The sequence below is a fragment of the Pseudoliparis swirei genome, chromosome 18, assembly GCF_029220125.1.
Source record: "Pseudoliparis swirei isolate HS2019 ecotype Mariana Trench chromosome 18, NWPU_hadal_v1, whole genome shotgun sequence".
In the NCBI taxonomy this organism is placed as follows: domain Eukaryota; kingdom Metazoa; phylum Chordata; class Actinopteri; order Perciformes; family Liparidae; genus Pseudoliparis; species Pseudoliparis swirei.
Genome location: NC_079405.1, coordinates 8,337,709 through 8,357,945, shown reverse-complemented (window position 1 = coordinate 8,357,945; position 20,237 = coordinate 8,337,709). Strand labels below are relative to the sequence as shown.

General features: G+C 41.0%; 2 protein-coding genes across 7 annotated transcripts in view; both read right to left on the bottom strand.

Annotated features, from left to right (window-relative positions):
• Positions 1–245: 245 nt before the first annotated feature.
• Positions 246–3,947, bottom strand: LOC130207728 (oocyte zinc finger protein XlCOF22-like). Of its 3 annotated transcripts, none has more exons than XM_056436412.1 (3): positions 3,460–3,947; positions 1,989–2,976; positions 246–1,518 (listed from the first exon to the last, which is right to left on the bottom strand). In XM_056436412.1, exons 2-3 carry the CDS (start codon positions 2,158–2,160, stop codon positions 503–505), a joined length of 1,188 nt encoding a protein of 395 aa, XP_056292387.1. In that variant the 5' UTR covers positions 2,161–2,976; positions 3,460–3,947; the 3' UTR covers positions 246–502. The 3 variants fall into 3 exon arrangements, with proteins under 3 accessions (XP_056292387.1, XP_056292388.1, XP_056292386.1); XM_056436413.1 differs by lacking the exon at positions 3,460–3,947 and having other exon boundaries at positions 1,989–2,775; positions 2,924–3,443; XM_056436411.1 differs by lacking the exon at positions 3,460–3,947 and having other exon boundaries at positions 1,989–3,443.
• Positions 951–20,237, bottom strand: part of LOC130207723 (zinc finger protein OZF-like) — a 28,478-nt gene continuing 9,191 nt past the window's right edge. For 2 of the 4 annotated variants that reach the window (XM_056436397.1, XM_056436399.1), the window contains one exon: positions 15,295–16,492. In XM_056436397.1, coding sequence (XP_056292372.1) covers positions 15,552–16,492 — 941 coding nt within the window. In that variant the 3' untranslated portion in view covers positions 15,295–15,551. Of the gene's footprint in view, positions 1,024–6,720; positions 7,315–15,294; positions 16,493–20,001 lie in introns of those variants that run through there. The other 2 variants (XM_056436398.1, XM_056436400.1) reach the window with 2 other exon arrangements.

Sequence of the window (20,237 nt, the reverse complement as noted above, 5' to 3'; positions counted from 1 at the left end):
AGTTGCAGAGGAACATTATTTTGTCTTAATTTCTTGTTGCATCTGAATTTTTCCCGTGACGTGAAACTGGACAGCTTCAACCATGAAGAGTTGAAAAACTCGTCCAATGTGATGAGAGTTATCAGAGGGAGTGTTGAGCCAGGTCAGACTGCTGACCAAGTCCGAAATATCCATTTCATGACTTGTGCGTGTGTAATTGAAATAATGATCGCTAATGACATGAGACATTATCCACCTCAATAAAACACAGTACAATCCATTTTATTGTCATGCATTTATAAAGGAAAAAAAACTGTCTTTGCTTTCTTTAGAACATCAACTACCAGCTCTTACATGTTTGGTGGTGTCCGAAAAGTTCTGTTCTCATGGCAAATACCTGTTTTCATAATTAACATGTAGTGGATGTTGACAAAGAATAACGGTGGTATTTTGTTGTATGTATGATCTTATAAGCCTCGTCAATGGAGTAGCCTCAAAGTATGTTTTCCCACAGGTCTCGTAGTTACGGCTTCTCCCCAGAGTGGGCTCTTCTCATGTGAGCCAACAAGGCTGAATTACGGTTGAAATCTTTTTCACATGTTTTGCAAGAAAATGGCTTCTCACCTGTGTGTGTTCTCATGTGGACCGTCAAACTAGCACTAGATATAAAATCCTTCCCACATGTTTTGCAAGAAAATGGCTTCTCACCCGTATGTGTCCTTGTGTGGACCGTCAAGCAAGCATTAGATGTAAAATCCTTCCCACATGTTTTGCAAGAAAATGGCTTCTCACCTGTGTGTGTTCTCATGTGGACCGTCAAATAACTACTTCTTACAAAACTCCTCGAACATGTTTTGCAAGAAAATGGCTTCTCACCTGTGTGTGTTCTCATGTGGGCTGTCAAATAACTACTTTTTACAAAACTCCTCGAACATGTTTTGCAAGAAAATGGCTTCTCACCTGTGTGTGTTCTCATGTGGACCGTCAAATAACTACTTTTTACAAAACTCCTCGAACATGTTTTGCAAGAAAATGGCTTCTCACCTGTGTGTGTTCTCAGGTGTGTAGACAAACCTGACCTGTACTTGTATGTTTTTCCACAAGTATCACATTGGAAAAGTGCTTTCCCGATTTGAGTATCATTGGGAATCTTTAACAAGTTCTCATCGTCACAGTGACTTCTATTTTTGGGATCTATTTTCTTTGGTTCTGGCTCTGGATTTCTGGTTGATTCAGAGTCTTCATGCTCACTTCCTTTATGATCTGGGCTCTCAGCTACGAGCTGGTGGTCAGTTGTGGGTTCTGGCTCACTGTGGTCCGTTTCCTCATGAGTAGGAGTCAACATGAAGGTCTCCTTCTCCTGCTTCAGCTCAAGCTGCTTTCCCTCCGGACTGGTGCAGAGTTCCTCTTGTTCCTTTTTGGTCTGTGGAGGCGCTGGGTCCTCCTGGTCCAGACTGGAGCTCCTCTCCTGAATACAGAGCTGCTGCTCAGAGAGAACCTCTTCTTCCTCCTCCTTACAGACATGTTGCTCTGGGAGCTCTGGAGGGAGAGAGAACAAAAGGAAATGGGTAATAATCTGATGATAAAAATGAAAATACCAACAAGTGAAACCAAGCATTCACCACACCGGCTATCCTGACAGTGGACGACAGGATGGTAAAATTGCGTGAACCCAGGGGAGAAAACCAACATCAGTATTGGATCAAATATTTCAACTTGTTCAATCTTCTTCTCCCTCACAATGGAGAGTTGCTTAATGTGCAATAGAATATCAAGAGAAAGCAAAATGTTACTTCGTATAACGTTATATTCTAAAGAAATTATTAAATAAAACAGTTGAAAGGAATATATCGTATTCCATGGACGGCAAGTGTACCGTGGAAGGTAGGTTATTTATTCTCTGCCTGCTTCACCTCATTGTACCAACCTGTTCTCATCTGCTGTCTACCATCTGCATGAATCCACGTGACTGCAGCAATAATGAAAAGGATGAGCTATATTTCACACACCTGTTCTGCGTAGCTTTATTTCAGGTTTCCAAACGATGTCCAGCAGTCTGCGCTGACGGTCGACCTCTTCCTGGTACTCGAAGATAGTTTTTTCAAAAACTCCGAATATTTCTTCCGCAGCAGCAGTCAGCCGCTCGTGGACAAAGTTTCTCATGTTCTCAACTGACGACATTGTTGTTTTACCTCCGCGAAGACTACTAACGTGACATCTTTCCCCCGCTAACTCCGTTGTTTACTTCCGCTGGGTGTCACACTATCAAGTTCCGACGTTGGATACGAGTTGTTATTTTGGTTCCGCCTTTTTAATATATTTTTTCTCTCCTCTCGACGTCAACTGATGTTTGAGTTATTTCAAAAACAATCATTTAACATAAAAAATACAACTTTAGCCGGTAGATAAAAGTAACAAGGACCCTGTAAACAAGTATCAGCAAGAGAGCAAATGAAGAAAAACACCCTCATGAGTAGGAGTCAACATGAAGGTCTCAGTCTCCTGCTTCAGTTCAAGCTGCTCTCCCTCCTGGCTGGTGCAGAGTTCCTCCTGTTCCTATTTAATCTGTGGAGGCTCTGGGTCCGTTTGGTCCAGACTGAAGCTCCTCTGCTGAATACAGAGCTGCTGCTCATGTAACGGATGTGAAACGGCATAGAAGAAGTCGACTCCGATGGTGGATTTTCCCAGCATTTATTTATGCTGCAGAAGACAACACAACACACTTATTGCCTTCTGGTCCGTCTTTGCACTTCCCTCAGCAATATGAAACCATTGTGCATGGAAGGCAGGACCACACTAAATACAAATAACAATTATCAAAAACATGTAACATACATGGGGAAAACAGCGACCCCCAATGGACAAAACAAATAACTACATGAGCTAGAGTAATTTCAACAGAAACAACGAAAATTCCAACCTTGAACAAAAGGGAAACACATACCTGCAGAAGACAACACAACACACTTATTGCCTTCTGGTCCGTCTTTCCACTTCCTATACAAACAAAACAACATTTATACAAGGAAAACATACGTCGGGGCGACCGGATGTGGCCAAACAAACGGCACCAAAGTGGCTCAATGAGACCGTCACAAAACGTTCACTTTGACCGTTCAAATCACACAACAGCTGGACACCGTGATCGTACCAGCGACCGTTACCGTGTGTAACATAAATGGTTACTTTTCATTAAAGAACAGAGCCAAAACAGTGCGACATAATTTTCCACTCGACTCACCCTCAGCAATATGAAACCATTGTGAGGGAGAGACGGACTCAGGAGCAGGAAGTGCAACAGATGGAAAGCAATTTCCGCAGGAAACAGAATTTTAAAAATAACGCTAAATTAAATAAAAATGGCTCATTAAAATAAAATTCACAAACACTCAACAATATTGTTGAACAACAAACAAAAATAAAATACTACACATTGAAAACAAGAAATGACAAATGTATTTCAAACTCCGTTACACTCACAGAGAACCTCCTCAAATGCCATGTGTCTCATTCAGGCCATCAATGCAGCACCCTATGGAGTCGTTGGTGTACTTGTCTACTCAGACCCTTTGGACATCAACGATGGTCTCATGTCGGAGAGCAATGAGACGTTATTGTTTTACCTCCGCGAAGACTAGTAACGTTACATCGTGTCCCCGCTAACTCCGTTGTTTACTTCCGCTGGGTGTCACACTGTCAAGTTCCAACATTAGAAACGAGTTGTTTTTTTTCCCCTTCCGCCACTTCACATTTGTTTCGCCTTTCTAAGTCAGCTGATTTCTTCGAGTTATTTCAAAGAAAAATATTTAAGATAGAACATAAAAAAACATTTTTTGTAATGCTGGAGGAACCCTGTAGCAATGACCCTCTGAAATCGTACACAATTGCTATCAGCCAAAGAGCTGTTGGAGGAAAACACCCTCATGAGTAGGAGTCAACATGAAGGTCTCAGTCTCCTGCTTCAAGTCAAGCTGCTCTTCCTCCTGACTGGTGCAGAGTCCCTCCTGTTCCTCTTTAATCTGTTGAGGCTCTGGGTCCTCTTGGTCCAGACTAGTCAATTTAGTTTACTGTATAGCTCCGCACTTCACAAATTGGCAAATTTGTCTCCGGAGTGCTTTACAATCTGTACACATAGACCCTGCCCAAAAACCACATCGATCAGGAAACTCCCAAATAAATCTTCTTAGGTAAAAAGGGAAGAAACCCAGGAGAGCAACAGAGGAGCTCATTCTCCTGATTACATCACTGGGATCAGTCATATTCCAAATCAACTAATAGTTTTCTGTTCTCATAATAAACATGTATATGGTGTTGACAAAGAACAATGGTGGTATTGTTTTTTCTGTCTGGGAATGAGGACAGCAAGGGCACTGCAGAGCTATTATTAGAGCAGAATGATGCAATTCAATATGGCAATCAGGAATTTGATATGCAAGTCTTCACAGCAACAAGGCTTGAGAGATGAAAGAAAAAAGTCAATGGTATGGGTCTACAAATACAACAGTATGCTGAGGTGGAGCGATTTAATTGTTTACAAGGTTCACAGTGATGCATAGTTTAACAAGAAAACAGATTGAAGGCACTATATCAATTTTCGTTTGTAAAAATCTTAATCAGCAACTATAGCTGTTAAATAAAAGGAGTGGCTTAAAAATCCAACATTTGCCTGTAAACGAGTAGTAAAGTACAAATATACCTCAAATGTATTTAAATTTGTTAAGCTCAAGATTCAATGTGGAATTTAAATGAAATCTTAGCCATCTGAGGACAGCGTTGTACAATATTACAGTATTTGAGTTCATGCAGTTACATTCCAGCACAGCTGGTGGTCAACATGAGGATGCCCCACTGATCAAACCATCAGCTACGTTAAGTCATAAATTAACAAGAAACAGTCTGTGAGCTCCAACATTAAAACAACTCTATGTATGGTATAACTTAACAGTTCTTCACTCTGACTACTTTTTCTCATGTGAGACATGTGCAGCCTTGATGAACATAATATACTTAAAGCTTTAGACCTCAGCGTGAATCTGGTATTCATCACCTCACATCACTTTATCATCAGAATACATACAAGAGGAAAAGAAAATAACTGCATTTCCTTAGACCAGCACTGTCTTCATGAAATTCTTACTTTTCATTCACTTTTCTTCACTATTGTTCTGCTTGGCTGATTCTTTGACAGCACCGTGTTGCACTCTAACCACCTACAATTTGTTTGTGGGCCACTTTAAATCCAAAAACAACGATAATTGTTTCAAGCAACTTTATAAAATTACAAACTACATGGACATGTTTAATGAGGTAGAAACAGAAGTTGTCTAATGTCAACATTACTGACTCATCCACACAAAGAGGGTTTCTTTTCTTCATTTCAAACACAAGGCTACGTGGTCTGTATGTGATCTTATGAGCCTCTCCAACAGAGTAGCTTCTCAAATGATGACATCCAAAATCTTTTCCACATGTTTTGCTTCTCACCAATAACATGTATGGTGACAAGAACAATGGTGGCGTGTTTTTCTGTCTGGAATGAGGACAGCAAGGCACTACTGGAAGCAGAATGATGCAATTCAATATGACAATCAGGAATTTGATATGCAAGTCTTCACAGCAACAAGAGATGAAAGAAAAAAGTCAATGGTATGGGTCTACAAATACAACAGTATGCTGAGGTGGAGCGATTTAATTGTTTACAAGGTTCACAGTGATGCATAGTTTAACAAGAAAACAGATTGAAGGCACTATATCAATTTTCGTTTGTAAAAATCTTAATCAGCAAACTAACTATAGCTGTTAAATAAAAGGGAGTGGCTTAAAAAATCCAACATTTGCCTGTAAAACGTAGTAAAGTAAAGTACAAATATACCTCAAATGTATTTAAATTTGTTAAGCTCAAGATTCAATGTGTGGAATTTAAATGAAATCTTAGCCATCTGAGGACAGCGTTGTACAATATTACAGTATTTGAGTTCATGCAGTTACATTCCAGCACAGCTGGTTCAACATGAGGATGCCCCACTGATCAAACCATCAGCTACGGTATTAAGTCATAAATTAACAAGAAACAGTCTGTGAGCTCCAACATTAAAACAACTCTTGTATGGTATAACTTAACAGTTCTTCACTCTGACTACTTTTTCTCTTCATGTCAGTGAGACACATGTGCAGCCTTGATGAACATAATATACTTAAAGCTTTAGACCTCAGCGTGAATCTGGTATTCATCACCTCACATCACTTTATCATCAGAATACATACAAGAGGAAAGAAAAATAACTGCATTTTGCTGCCCACTTCCCTTCCAGCACTGATTCTTACTTTTCATTCACTTTTCTTCACTATTGCTCCGGCTGATTCTTTGACAGCACCGTGTTGCACACCACCTACAATTTGTTTGTGGGCCACTTTTAAAATCCAAAACAACGATAATTGTTTCAAGTTTATAAAATTACAAACTACATGGACATGTTTAATGAGGTAGACAGAAAACAGAAGTTGTCTAATGTCAACATTACTGACTCACCGATACAAAGAGAGGGTTTCTTTCTTCATTTTGCAAACACAAGGCTACGTGTCTGTATGTGATCTTATGAGCCTCGTCAACAGAGTAGCCTCAAATGATGTTTTCTTGCAGTTGCGGCTTCTACCCAGAGTGGGCTCTCCACATGTGAACCAACAAGTCATCATTACATCCAAAATCTTTTCCACATGTTTTGCAAGAAAATGGCTTCTCACCTGTGTGTGTTCTCATGTGGACCCTCAAGCTAGCACTAAGTCCAAAACTCTTTCCACATGTTTTGCAAGAAAATGGCTTCTCACCTGTGTGTGTTCTCAGGTGTGTAGACAAACCTGACCTGCACTTGAATGTTTTCCCACAAGTATCACATTGGAAAAGTGCTTTCCCGATTTGAGTATCATTGGGAATCTTTAACAAGTTCTCATCGTCACAGTGACTTCTATTTTTGGGATCTATTTTCTTTGGTTCTGGCTCTGGATTTCTGGTTGATTCAGAGTCTTCATGCTCACTTCCTTTACGATCTGGGCTCTCAGCTACGAGCTGGTGGTCAGTTGTGGGTTCTGGCTCATTGTGGTCCGTTTCCTCATGAGTAGGAGTCAACATGAAGGTCTCCTTCTCCTGCTTCAGCTCAAGCTGCTTTCCCTCCGGACTGTTGCAGAGTTCCTCTTGTTCCTTTTTGGTCTGTGGAGGCGCTGGGTCCTCTTGGTCCAGACTGGAGCTCCTCTCCTGAATACAGAGCTGCTGCTCAGAGAGAACCTCTTCTTCCTTCTCCTCTTCCTCCTCATCCTTTCAGACATGTTGCTCTGGGAGCTCTGGTGGGACAGAGAACGAAAGGAAATAGGTAATAATCTTATGATAAAAATGAAATTACAACAAGTGAAACCAAGCATTCACCACACTGGCTATCCTGACAGTGGACGAGGACAAGATGGTAAAATTGTGTGAACCCAGGGGAGAAAACCAACATCAGAATTGGATCAAATATTTTAACTTGTTCAATCTTCTTCGCCCTCACAATGGAGAGTTGCTTTATGTGCAATAGAATATCAAGAGAAAGCACAATGTTACTTCGTATAACGTTATATTCTAAAGAAATTATTAAATAAAACAGTTGAAAGGAATATATCGTATTCCATGGACGGCAAGTGTACCGTGGAAGGTAGGTTATATATTCCCTGCCTGCTTCACCTCATTGTACCAACCTGTTCTCATCTGCTGTCTACCATCTGCATGAATCCACGTGACTGCAGCAATAATTAAAAGGATGAGCTATATTTCACACACCTGTTCTGCGTAGCTTTATTTCAGGTTTCCAAATGATGTCCAGCAGTCTGCGCTGACGGTCGACCTCTTCCTGGGACTCGAAGATAGTTTTTTCAAAAACTCCGAATATTTCTTCCGCAGCCGCAGTCTGCCGCTCGTGGACAAACTTTCTCATGTTCTCAACTGACGACATTGTTGTTTTACCTCGGCGAAGACTACTCGTTACATCTTTTCCCCACTAACTCCGTTGTTTACTTCCGCTGGGTGTCACACTGTCAAGTTCCGATGTTGGATAAGAGTTGTTTTTTTGTTTCCGCCTTTAAAAAAAATGTTTCTCTCCTCTCTACGTCAACTGATGTTTGAGTTATTTCAAAGACAATCATTTGACATAAAAAATACAACTTTAGCAGGTAGATAAAAGTAACAATGAACCTGTAAACAATTATCAGCAAGAGAGCAAATGAAGGAAAACACCCTCATGAGTAGGAGTCAACATGAAGGTCTCAGTCTCCTGCTTCAGCTCAAGCTGCTCTCCCTCCTGACTGGTGCAGAGTTCCTCCTGTTCCTCTTTAATCTGTGGAGGCTCTGGGTCCTTTTGGTCTCATGTCGGACAGCAATGAGACGTATCCTCACTCCTGGTACATGCCGCCGTCTGGTGTGGAGAGAGGTTCTTTTAACACTCATTATGGAGACATGCTCACACCCTACCTGGCTGCCAAAGGTAACCAGGTATTGTGTGTGTATTCTACTACCGCTGCACTTTGACTCCAATACAATCCAGAGAGGGACTTTTACAACAGCGTCAAAGAGCCCAACAAAGATCTAATCTGGTCATTTAAATTGAATTTTCCAATAAATACTTCAAAATTATTTTGCAGAGGAAACCTACATAATTCCAGTCGAGGACATCACTGGGATTCCTCCTTTTCCAATTCAACAAATCGGATTTGAGGATGCCTACAGGCTAATCTGGTTTGTGATGAGACACATCTGCTTGTGGGATTAATACATTCCCAAATGGGTTTGGTTATGAATGAATTCTGGCTTGTGGTTCCATTGATCCTTTCAGTGAGCTAGGTGGAACAGCAGCTCTCGTTTCATGGGAGGGAGCGTTCAACTGTACCTACAACGTTGGCGGGCCAGGGTTCAAACCAACATCTGTTTTCAACAACAGGTTGACTTAGTTTTACATGGATTTAATGGGCATTCATTTGAATATGAGCTGCACGGTGGTGTAGTGGCTAGCACTGTCGCCTCACAGCAAGAGGGCCGCGCGTTCAATTCTGGGTCGAGTCGGTCCTTCTGTGTGGAGTTTGCATGTTCTCCCCGTGGCAGCGTGGGTTCCCTCCGGGTTCTCTGGCTTCCTCCCACAGTCCAAAGACATGCAGCAGGTTAATTGATGTCAAATTGCCCATAGGTGTGAATGGTTGTATGTGTGTGCCCTGAGATGGACTGGCGGCCTGTCCAGGGTGTCCCCTGCCTTCGCCCTATGTCAGCTGGGATCGGTGACCCTAATGAGGATGAAGCGGTATTGATAATGGATGGATTCATTTGAATATAAAGCGTTTTTTATATACACCTTTTACATGCGCTCAACAGCATCCATCTTCTTTCTTTAAGATCTTGGTTGGTTTCATTCAAAACAAACATGCTACTATTGTCTTTCATCTAAGGCCGGTGCAGGTGTTTGGGTGTCTGCCAGACGATGCAGGCATTAGCTGCATTTAAAGTTGATCCCGCAGCATTATTAAGCATTTAACCTGTTTGTAGTGGCCATTTGTCGTCCGTAATCAAACAAAAAGATAGATCAAACCGCCACTGATGCACCGTGGGTTTTGGTGTTGACACATGCAAAAGAAAGTGCTGTCCATTTCCGCCCATTAGTATTTTGATAATTTATTTCTTAAACCAACAAAAAAAAGAACAAACAAAATGTTGACACTTCTCTGTGCTGTGGTAAAAAACCATTGGCCACCCAGGTGCATGCTGGTCCTGTGCCTATCCACCTCTACATATAGCCACAGGTGCCCAGTGTTACCCAATCAGTGAACCTAAAACTAAATATATTAAACTAAGCTACAACTATCATAAGAAACTACTAACATATCAAAATATAACCTAAATAAGCAATCAATATTACTTTACAATAAAACCTAAATACAAAAGTCAAATTAAATAGCTCCAACATTCCGGCCCCTAATTGGGCATACAATCACAATTAATTATATTCTTCAACGGAGCTATTCCTACAACCTACATTCCAATGGCAAACTATGAAATTATGAATATTCTATGTCATACATTTAAACTTAAATACATCTTCTTGATGAACCTACAAAAGAAGAAGAATAGAGAGAAAATAGAGGTAGAGAAGATGGAGGTAGAGAAAGCATTAGTATGCTAAGCTGCTGCTTCCAATAGCAGACAGAGCTTCGTCACTGGTCTCTCCAGAACGCTGGTTCTCGTTTGAAGCCGCACAGTGCGCACCAGTCCCTTTGCATCTGGTCTTGCTTCCAACACTTTTGCCATCATCCAAGATCCTTTTGGAGCTGTGGCGTCTGCAACAAGAACTATGTCTCCAGTAGTGAGGCTTCTTCTTGGCCTGGTCCATTTTTGTCTTTCTTGCATCAATGGAAGGTACTCAGAGATCCATCTCTTCCAAAAAAGTGCAGCCATGTATTGAATCTGCTTCCACCTTTTCCTGATGTACAGATCATCTTTATCAAATAGTCCTGGTGGCATGATTAGTTTGCCCTTTAAAAGTAGAATGTGGTTTGGTGTGAGAGCTTCGAGGTCATCTGGGTCGTCTGACACTTGTGATGGGTCTATCATTAAGTATTGCCTCAACCTCACAGAAGATGGTCTGGAGCCCTTCATCGTCCAGAGTTTGCTGTTTAAGAATTGAGGTGAGGACACTGTTCACTGAACGAATCAGGCGCTCCCAGATGCCACCTTGATGGGAAGCTGCTGGAGTGTTAAAGTTCCATTTTATGTCCTCCTGGGTCAAAGACCTTTGAATTTTGCCATGATTCACAGCAGCCAAACTTTCCTTCAGCTCGTAATCCTCTTGATGCTTCATCGGCTGGATTCTCCTTAGAACCCACGTATCTCCACTGATCCACATCAGCTGCTTCTCTGATAAAAGCGGTCCCGTTTGCCACAAACGTATGGAATCTCCTGGTTTCACTTGCGATATATTTCAGAACGGTTGTACTGTTAGTCCAAAAAATGGACTTCTCAAGCTTAAGTTGCAACTCCTTCCGAAGCATGTTATCAACTCGCAGAGCAAGAACTGCGGCTGTGAGTTCCAGTAGAGGAATTGTCGTCTGCTTGAGTTGATCAGCAGGTACCATCTCAGCATATCCTTGGGTTATGTTGTTTAGAAATGTGGTGTATTCGTCCTTAAATGGGCCATTCTTATCCATTTTTATTTTCAGGCTTCGTAGGCGCTGTTCTCCAACACAGCGATTGTTAGACAAGACAGAATCTTTCTGTCTGAAAGGTAAGTCAATACAGTAATGCTCTCCAGTCAATACTGTTGTGGTGTTCATTATGTTCATGAACTTGAATTCTTCTCTGGACATTTCAATCTGCTCCTCCGATGATCTCTCATTAAAGTCATGGTTATACTGTTTGACCAGCATTTCTTGCAGATGTTCCACAGAGATTCGGTTGGCTGTTACAGCATGGCAGCCACTCTTACTCTTACTGCTTCTCCCACGCAGTGGACCATTAATGACCCAACCCACTCTGGTTCTCACTGCATACGGTCCTTCATCCTGGCTGTTTATCAGCTCCCAAGGCTCCATCACTTTTGAAGCATCAGTTCCAATTAGTAGCTCAACATCTGCATCAATGTCATGGAGCTTAACCTCCTTGAGATAGCACCATTGATCCAGATCCTCCTGTCGTGGGACATTCAGTGTAGAAACCGGCATGGACTTTTGAGTTAAAACATCAGGTAACTCAATGAAATCATTTGAACTCATGCCAGACACTTCAAGACCTGACACAATATGTGCAGTCACAATCTTCTTTTGACCCATTGTTCTCAATAGAATACTTGTTCTTTTACCACTTAAGTTCAATTTTCTTGCCAAGTTCTCTGTACAGAATGTGCCTGAACTTCCTGGATCCAAAAAGGCATATGTCTGCACTGTTTTATTGCCCCTCTGGCTCTTCACTTTGACTGCAACAAGAGAAAAGATGGAATTATCTTCATCACCAGCCCCTATATGGCCACAGGTCTGAGACATTGCATTTGAAACACTTGGAGGGCTCTCAGACTGTCGGGGTTGCTGTGAGGTTGTTCCTCTCTCCTGCCGCTCTATATGAAGGACTCCTGGGTGCTTTTGGTGACACACATTGCAATCCAAGCGACTCCTGCAGTCTTTGCTCATGTGGCCTACTTTCAGGCAACCAAAACAAATACCCTGTTCCTTGATCAAATTGATCTTCTCACGATGTCCTTTCCTTTTAAACTGTGGGCACTTATCCACTGTGTGACAACTTTGAAAACAAAACAGACAGTTGCGAGTAGAGAAAGTCTTGTTCTTGTTTTCAGTGTATGGAGTAATGACTCCTTCTTTTACTGCAGTAACATTAGTAGCAAAGCTGCTTCCCTTTTTCCTGTGTGTCAAATGACCAATGTTAGAGGCTTTCAAGTTGGTGGATTGTGATTCCTGTATGTTTCCAAAAACTGGGTCTGAGGCAATTCTGACCTGCTTCTCAATGAATCCAACAAGATCACTGAACAGTGCTCTCCGTCCACTTCGGTCCTGCAGATCACAAGCAACATTTCTCCACCTTTCCCTTAATTTGTAAGGGAGTTTCAAGATGATGCTCCTCATAATGGATGGCAAGTCCAGTTCCTTCATATGCATCATTTGCTCTGTTAGATTTGAGCATCCTCGAAGAAAGAGAGATAATGATTTCAATGCTTTGAGATCTTCACTTTTAACAGGTGTCCAGTTGAGAATTTTTTCCATATAGGCAGATGCAATTGTGTACTCGTTTCCAAAGTGTTCTGCGAGAAGACTTTTGGCTCTTTGGTATCCTTGTTCTGAAGGTAAATGTTGACAGCTGCACACCAGGTCTCTTGGCTGACCCCTGGTGTATTGTTCAAGAAAGTGTAAACAGTCACTCCAATTAGTCGTCTTCTCCTCCACTCCATTCTCAAAAGCTCTGATGAAAGACCTGTATTGGAGAGGGTCTCCATCAAACACAGGACTATTTCTAACAGAAAGGACAGAGCACAGATTTTGTTGAACCAGCAGAGCAGCGATGTCATTTTGTCTTTGCATAACATTTACAATGTCATTCTGATAGTTGTCAGTCAGAGTTTGAGTTTGAGGTTGCACACGTCCTGCTTGATTTTCATACACGGTTTGTGTGGCTGGCCTTACAACTTGTGGTTGAGTTATGGGATCAGAAAACACGTGACGTTGTTCATCCACGTTAACTGGAACAAAGGTGTCGGCACGGGCACTTAATTGAATGGCTTTTTGAGAAGTGTTCCTTTCAAAATAAGAGTTCATGCCATCCGAACGTTTTGAACCACGCTGTGATGAATTCATTTCCAAGACATGAAGTTTTGCATTTGTCACTGCCAATTCCGTCTCAAGCTCCAATTGTTCCTTTTCCTTCCTCAACCTTCATGTTTCTTTCCTCAAACGTTCCTCTTGGTCCTCTATTAAATGTTTCCTTCCGAGAGCAGCAACCCGTTCCTTCAGGGCTGCCATGTCGGCTTTAGCTTCAACGCGTGCAGATGATGTTGATGAACTTCGTGATAGTTGCGACTGTGTCCTCGCAGAGTTTACTTTTACGCTTGACACGTCTTCAGGGTTTATCTCATCTGCGACGAGCTGGTCGTTGACGTCATCCTGTGGCTGCTCATATGGTTGACCCATTTCTGACAGCCAGTCTTTTACTCTTTCCGTGAACTCATAAAACATTTTCATTTTTTCTTCATGATTTTTATTTTGCCTTGTAACTTCATCTTGTGGTAAAGGCAAGTTCACAAACGATTCATGCATTTCATTTGCGTCTTGCTAAAACTTGATGAATTTAGCAAGCTCAGCAGTCACTGAATTGACATTTTCATTTGATGCCATCAACTCACGAATGTTTCCCAAACACTTTTTGGCTTCTTTACATTTTGTACTTCTCTTTTGCTGGCACATTTCCGTGCAATAGCCCAAGCCTTTAGAAGTTAATTTAATGTTCCTTCTTGCTGACAGCGATTCAACGTCACTCGCCTTCTCGTCAGCCATTTTTAATGTGTATTATCACTGCTTCTTGTACAGCAATCAAAATCCGCAATCGGACATAAATGCGGCTTAAAGGCAGCAAACACAGACGGGGTGCTCACTGGCCGATCCGCTTCATCACACAGACACTCACTGAAGTCGGCTTTTTAATCACTGTGGCCGCTGATAGTGGTGCGCGTATTGCGCAATGATCACATGCAGCGCGTCACCGCTGTCAGACTTCTTAAACTTTACGAAACATGGCTGTGTGGTGACTTTTAAACTCCATTCGTTTAGCCGTTGTCCTCTACAGCAGTCGCATCACATACCAGTTTCTCCGTCGATAATCCAACACGATCCAATGCAATCCATCCAGTCCAATACTGCGGGATCCTCTTCTTGCGTTTCACAGGCAAGGTTTTTTACTTTCACAAGCCTGGTTTTTTACTTTATGTAGTGGCCATTTGTCGTCCGTAATCAAACAAAAAGATAGATCAAACCGCCACTGATGCACCGTGGGTTTTGGTGTTGACGCATGCAAAAGAAAGCGCTGTCCATTTCCGCCTGTTAGTATTTTGATAATTTATTTCTTAAACCAACAAAAAAAGAACAAACAAAATGTTGACACTTCTCTGTGCTGTGGTAAAAAAAAACATTGGCCACCCAGGTGCATGCTGGTCCTGTGCCTATCCACCTCTACATATAGCCACAGGTGCCCAGTGTTACCCAGTGAACCTAAAACTAAATATATTAAACTAAGCTACAACTATCATAAGAAACTTCTAACATTTCAAAATATAACCTAAATAAGCAATAAACAATCAATATTACTTTACAATAAAACCTAAATACAAAAGTCAAATTAAATAGCTCCAACACTGTTTAAATTCTAAAAGAAACACCATCAAAGAGTTCATTTATACTTCACATTTCTGCTAAGGCTAAGGATGGCAAATATATGATTTCCAATGACACACCAACTTTTTCAATAAGATTATTGGTTTTCCTCATAAAATCTGGTGTTATGACGCAGCGAAGTTGCAGTGGAACATTATTTTGTCTTAATTTCTTGTTGCATCTGAATTTTTCCCGTGACGTGAAACTGGACATCTTCAACCATGAAGAGTTGAAAAACTCGTCCAATGTGATGAGAGTTATCAGAGGGAGTGTTGAGCCAGGTCAGACTGCTGACCAAGTCCAAAATATCCATTTCATGACTTGTGCGTGTGTAATTGCAATAATGATCGCTAATGACATGAGACATTATCCACCTCAATAAAACACAGTTCAATCCATTTTATTGTCCTGCATTTATAAAGGAAAAAAAACAGTCTTTGGTTTCTTTAGAACATCAACTACCAGCTCTTACATGTTTGGCAGTGTCCGAAAAGTTCTGTTCTCATGGCAAATACCTGTTTTCATAATTAACATGTAGTGGATGTTGACAAAGAATAACGGTGGTATTTTGTTGTATGTATGATCTTATAAGCCTCGTCAATGGAGTAGCCTCAAAGTATGTTTTCCCACAGGTCTCGTAGTTACGGCTTCTCCCCAGAGTGGGCTCTTCTCATGTGAACCAACAAGGCTGAATTATGTCTGAAATCTTTTTCACATGTTTTGCAAGAAAATGGCTTCTCACCTGTGTGTGTTCTCATGTGGACCGTCAAATGACTACTTTTTCCAAAATTCCTCGAACATGTTTTGCAAGAAAATGGCTTCTCACCTGTGTGTGTTCTCATGTGGACCGTCAAATTCCTACTTTTTCCAAAATTCTTCGAACATGTTTTGCAAGAAAATAGCTTCTCACCCGTATGTGTCCTTGTGTGGACCGTCAAGCTAGCATTAGATTTAAAATCCTTCCCACATGTTTTGCAAGAAAATGGCTTCACACCTGTGTGTGTTCTCATGTGGGCCGTCAAATTACTACTTTTTCCAAAACTCCTCGAACATGTTTTGCAAGAAAATGGCTTCTCACCTGTGTGTGTTCTCAGGTGTGTAGACAAAGCTGACCTGCACTTGAATGTTTTTCCACAAGTATCACATTGGAAAAGTGCTTTCCCGATTTGAGTATCATTGGGAATCTTTAACAAGTTCTCATCGTCACAGTGACTTCTATTTTTGGGATCTATTTTCTTTGGTTCTGGCTCTGTATTTCTGGTTGATTCAGAGTCTTCATGCTCACTTCCTTTACGATCTGGGCTCTCAGCTACGAGCTGGTGCTCAGTTGTGGGTTCTGGCTCACTGTGGTCCGTTTCCTCATGAGTAGGAGTCAACATGAAGGTCTCCTTCTCCTGCTTCAGCTCAAGCTGCTTTCCCTCCGGACTGGTGCAGAGTTCCTCTTGTTCCTTTTTGGTCTGTGGAGGCGCTGGGTCCTCTTGGTCCAGACTGGAGCTCCTCTCCTGAATACAGAGCTGCTGCTCAGAGAGAACCTCTTCTTCCTCCTCCTCTTCCTCCTTACAGACATGTTGCTCTGGGAGCTCTGGAGGGAGAGAGAACAAAAGGAAATAGGTAATAATCTGATGATAAAAATGAAAATACCAACAAATGAAACCAAGCATTCACCACACCGGCTATCCTGACAGTGGACGAGGACAGGATGGTAAATTTGTGTGAACCCAGGGCAGAAAACCAACATCAGTATTGGATCAAATATTTCAACTTGTTCAATCTTCTTCTCCCTCACAATGGAGAGTTGCTTAATGTGCAATAGAATATCAAGAGAAAGCACAATGTTACTTCGTATAACGTTATTTTCTAAAGAAATTATTAAATAAAACAGTTGAAAGGAATATATCGTATTCCATGGACGGCAAGTGACTGCCGTCAAGCCAGCCGCCACTTCGAAAAACACAGTCAAGCCAGCCCGCACGATTTTTTTCAGTACACGTATATACCAGGCATTACGGTGCGAGTGTGTGAAAACTGTTTTCAAAATAAGAGCGAACTTCCGGTGAACGTGATATGATGAAACACGTCTTTAAATACAGATATAGTGATAGGTTAAACTAATTGAAGAGATGAAAAATCACGAATGGTATTCATGATGAACACATGAAATGAAAGAAAGTAATTATTCCAATATTGGGATATTCTGATTTAGAATTTCAAAATAAAAGCTAAAGAAAATCACATTCATGCGCAAATGGTGCGTAGTTACAAAATACTTTCACTTCTGAGTCATGGTAGAGTACCTCAATGTGTCATCCAGAGATGATCAAGACATTCTGACGTTTGATTTCTAAATGAAAGCACTTCATAAAGAAAATAATAGTAATATATTTCCAATATTTGATATTTCTTTGAAGCAAATCTGTAAGTTTCTTGATAAAAATTACACTGCGGTCTTGTTAATGGTGACCTCTGCTAGGCCCATGAATATTGTCATGAGATATTACTGTGTAGATTTTGAATGAATTCAATTTAAAGTTAGCAAAAAATAAATATTATTAATATTATGGCAATATTTGGATTTTATTTTAAGCAAATCTGTAACTTTCTTGAAAAAAGGTACAATGCAGTCTTGTTAGTGGTGACCTCAGCTAGGTCCATGATTATTTTCATGAGATATTACTGTGTGGATTTTGAATAAATTCAATTTAAAGTTAGCGAAAAATAAATATTATTAATATTATGGCAATATTTGGATTTTAGTTTAAGCACATTTGAAACTTTCTTGATAAAAATTACACTGCAGTCTTGTTATTGGTGACCTCAGCTAGGTCCATGATTGGGATCGGCTCCAGCGCCCCGCGGCCCTAATGAGGATGAAGCGGTATTGATAATGGATGGATTCATTTGAATATAAAGCGTTTTTTATATACACCTTTTACATGCGCTCAACAGCATCCATCTTCATTCTTTAAGATCTTGGTTGGTTTCATTCAAAACAAACATGCTACTATTGTCTTTCATCTAAGGCCGGTGCAGGTGTTTGGGTGTCTGCCAGACGATGCAGGCATTAGCTGCATTTAAAGTTGATCCCGCAGCATTATTAAGCAGTTAACCTGTTTAAATTCTAAAAGAAACACCATCAAAGAGTTCATTTATACTTCACATTTCTGCTAAGGCTAAGGATGACAAATATATGATTTCCAATGACACACCAACTTTTTCAATAAAATTATTGGTTTTCCTCATAAAATCTGGTGTTATGACGCAGCGAAGTTGCAGTGGAACATTATTTTGTCTTAATTTCTTGTTGCATCTGAATTTTTCCCGTGACGTGAAACTGGACATCTTCAACCATGAAGAGTTGAAAAACTCGTCCAATGTGATGAGAGTTATCAGAGGGAGTGTTGAGCCAGGTCAGACTGCTGACCAAGTCCAAAATATCCATTTCATGACTTGTGCGTGTGTAATTGAAATAATGATCGCTAATGACATGAGACATTATCCACCTCAATAAAACACAGTACAATCCATTTTATTGTCCTGCATTTATAAAGGAAAAAAAACAGTCTTTGGTTTCTTTAGAACATCAACTACCAGCTCTTACATGTTTGGTGGTGTCCGAAAAGTTCTGTTCTCATGGCAAATACCTATGTTTTCATAATTAACATGTAGTGGATGTTGACAAAGAATAACGGTGGTATTTTGTTGTATGTATGATCTTATAAGCCTCGTCAATGGAGTAGCCTCAAAGTATGTTTTCCCACAGGTCTCGTAGTTACGGCTTCTCCCCAGAGTGGGCTCTTCTCATGTGAGCCAACAAGGCTGAATTACGTCTGAAATCTTTTTCACATGTTTTGCAAGAAAATGGCTTCTCACCTGTGTGTTCCCATGTGGCTTTTCAAGTGATAACTATATTGAAAATCCTTTCCACATGTTTTGCAAGAAAATGGCTTCTCACCCGTATGTGTCCTTGTGTGGACCTTCAAGTTAGCACTAGATATAAAATCCTTCACACATGTTTTGCAAGAAAATGGCTTCTCACCTGTGTGTGTTCTCATGTGGACCGTCAAATTACAACTTTTTCCAAAACTCTTTCCACATGTTTTGCAAGTAAATGGCTTCTCACCTGTGTGTATTCTCACGTGTGTAGACAAATCTGACCTGCACTTGAATATTTTTCCACAAGTGTCACATTGGAAAAGTGCTTTCCCGATTTGAGTATCATTGGGAATCTTAAACAAGTTCTCATCGTCATAGTGACTTCTATTTTTGGGATCTATTTTCTTTGGTTCTGGCTCTGGATTTCTGGTTGATTCAGAGTCTTCATGCTCACTTCCTTTACGATCTGGGCTCTCAGCTACGAGCTGGTGCTCAGTTGTGGGTTCTGGCTCACTGTGGTCCGTTTCCTCATGAGTAGGAGTCAACATGAAGGTCTCCTTCTCCTGCTTCAGCTCAAGCTGCTTTCCCTCCGGACTGGTGCAGAGTTCCTCTTGTTCCTTTTTGGTCTGTGGGCGCTGGGTCCTCTTGGTCCAGACTGGAGCTCCTCTCCTGAATACAGAGCTGCTGCTCAGAGAACCCTCTTCCTCCTCCTCTTCCTCCTTAAAGACATGTTGCTCTGGGAGCTCTGGAGGGAGAGAGAACAAAAGGAAATAGGTAATAATCTGATGATAAAAATGAAAATACCAACAAATGAAACCAAGCATTCACCACACCGGCTATCCTGACAGTGGACGAGGACAAGATGGTAAATTTGTGTGAACCCAGGGCAGAAAACCAACATCAGTATTGGATCAAATATTTCAACTTGTTCAATCTTCTTCTCCCTCACAATGGAGAGTTGCTTAATGTGCAATAGAATATCAAGAGAAAGCACAATGTTACTTCGTATAATATTATATTCTAAAGAAATGATTAAATAAAACAGTTGAAAGGAATATATCGTATTCCATGGACGGCAAGTGTACCGTGGAAGGTAGGTTATTTATTCTCTGCCTGCTTCACCTCATTGTACCAACCTGTTCTCATCTGCTGTCTACCATCTGCATGAATCCACGTGACTGCAGTATTAATTAAAAGGATGAGCTATATTTCACACACCTGTTCTGCGTAGCTTTATTTCAGGTTTCCAAAAGATGTCCAGCAGTCTGCGCTGACGGTCGACCTCTTCCTGGTACTCGAAGATAGTTTTTTCAAAAACTCCGAATATTTCTTCCGCAGCAGCAGTCAGCCGCTCGTGGACAAAGTTTCTCATGTTCTCAACTGACGACATTGTTGTTTTACCTCCGCGAAGACGACTAATGTGACATCTTTCCCCCGCTAACTCCGTTGTTTAC

Excerpts from the sequence above, each read along its gene's own strand:
- LOC130207728 (XM_056436412.1), bottom strand. The coding sequence starts at position 2,160 with ATGTCGTCAGTTGAGAACATGAGAAACTTTGTCCACGAGCGGCTGACT. Across the intron at positions 1,519-1,988 it reads AATAAAGCTACGCAGAACAG|AGCTCCCAGAGCAACATGTC; the intron begins GTGTGTGAAATA and ends CTCTCCCTCCAG.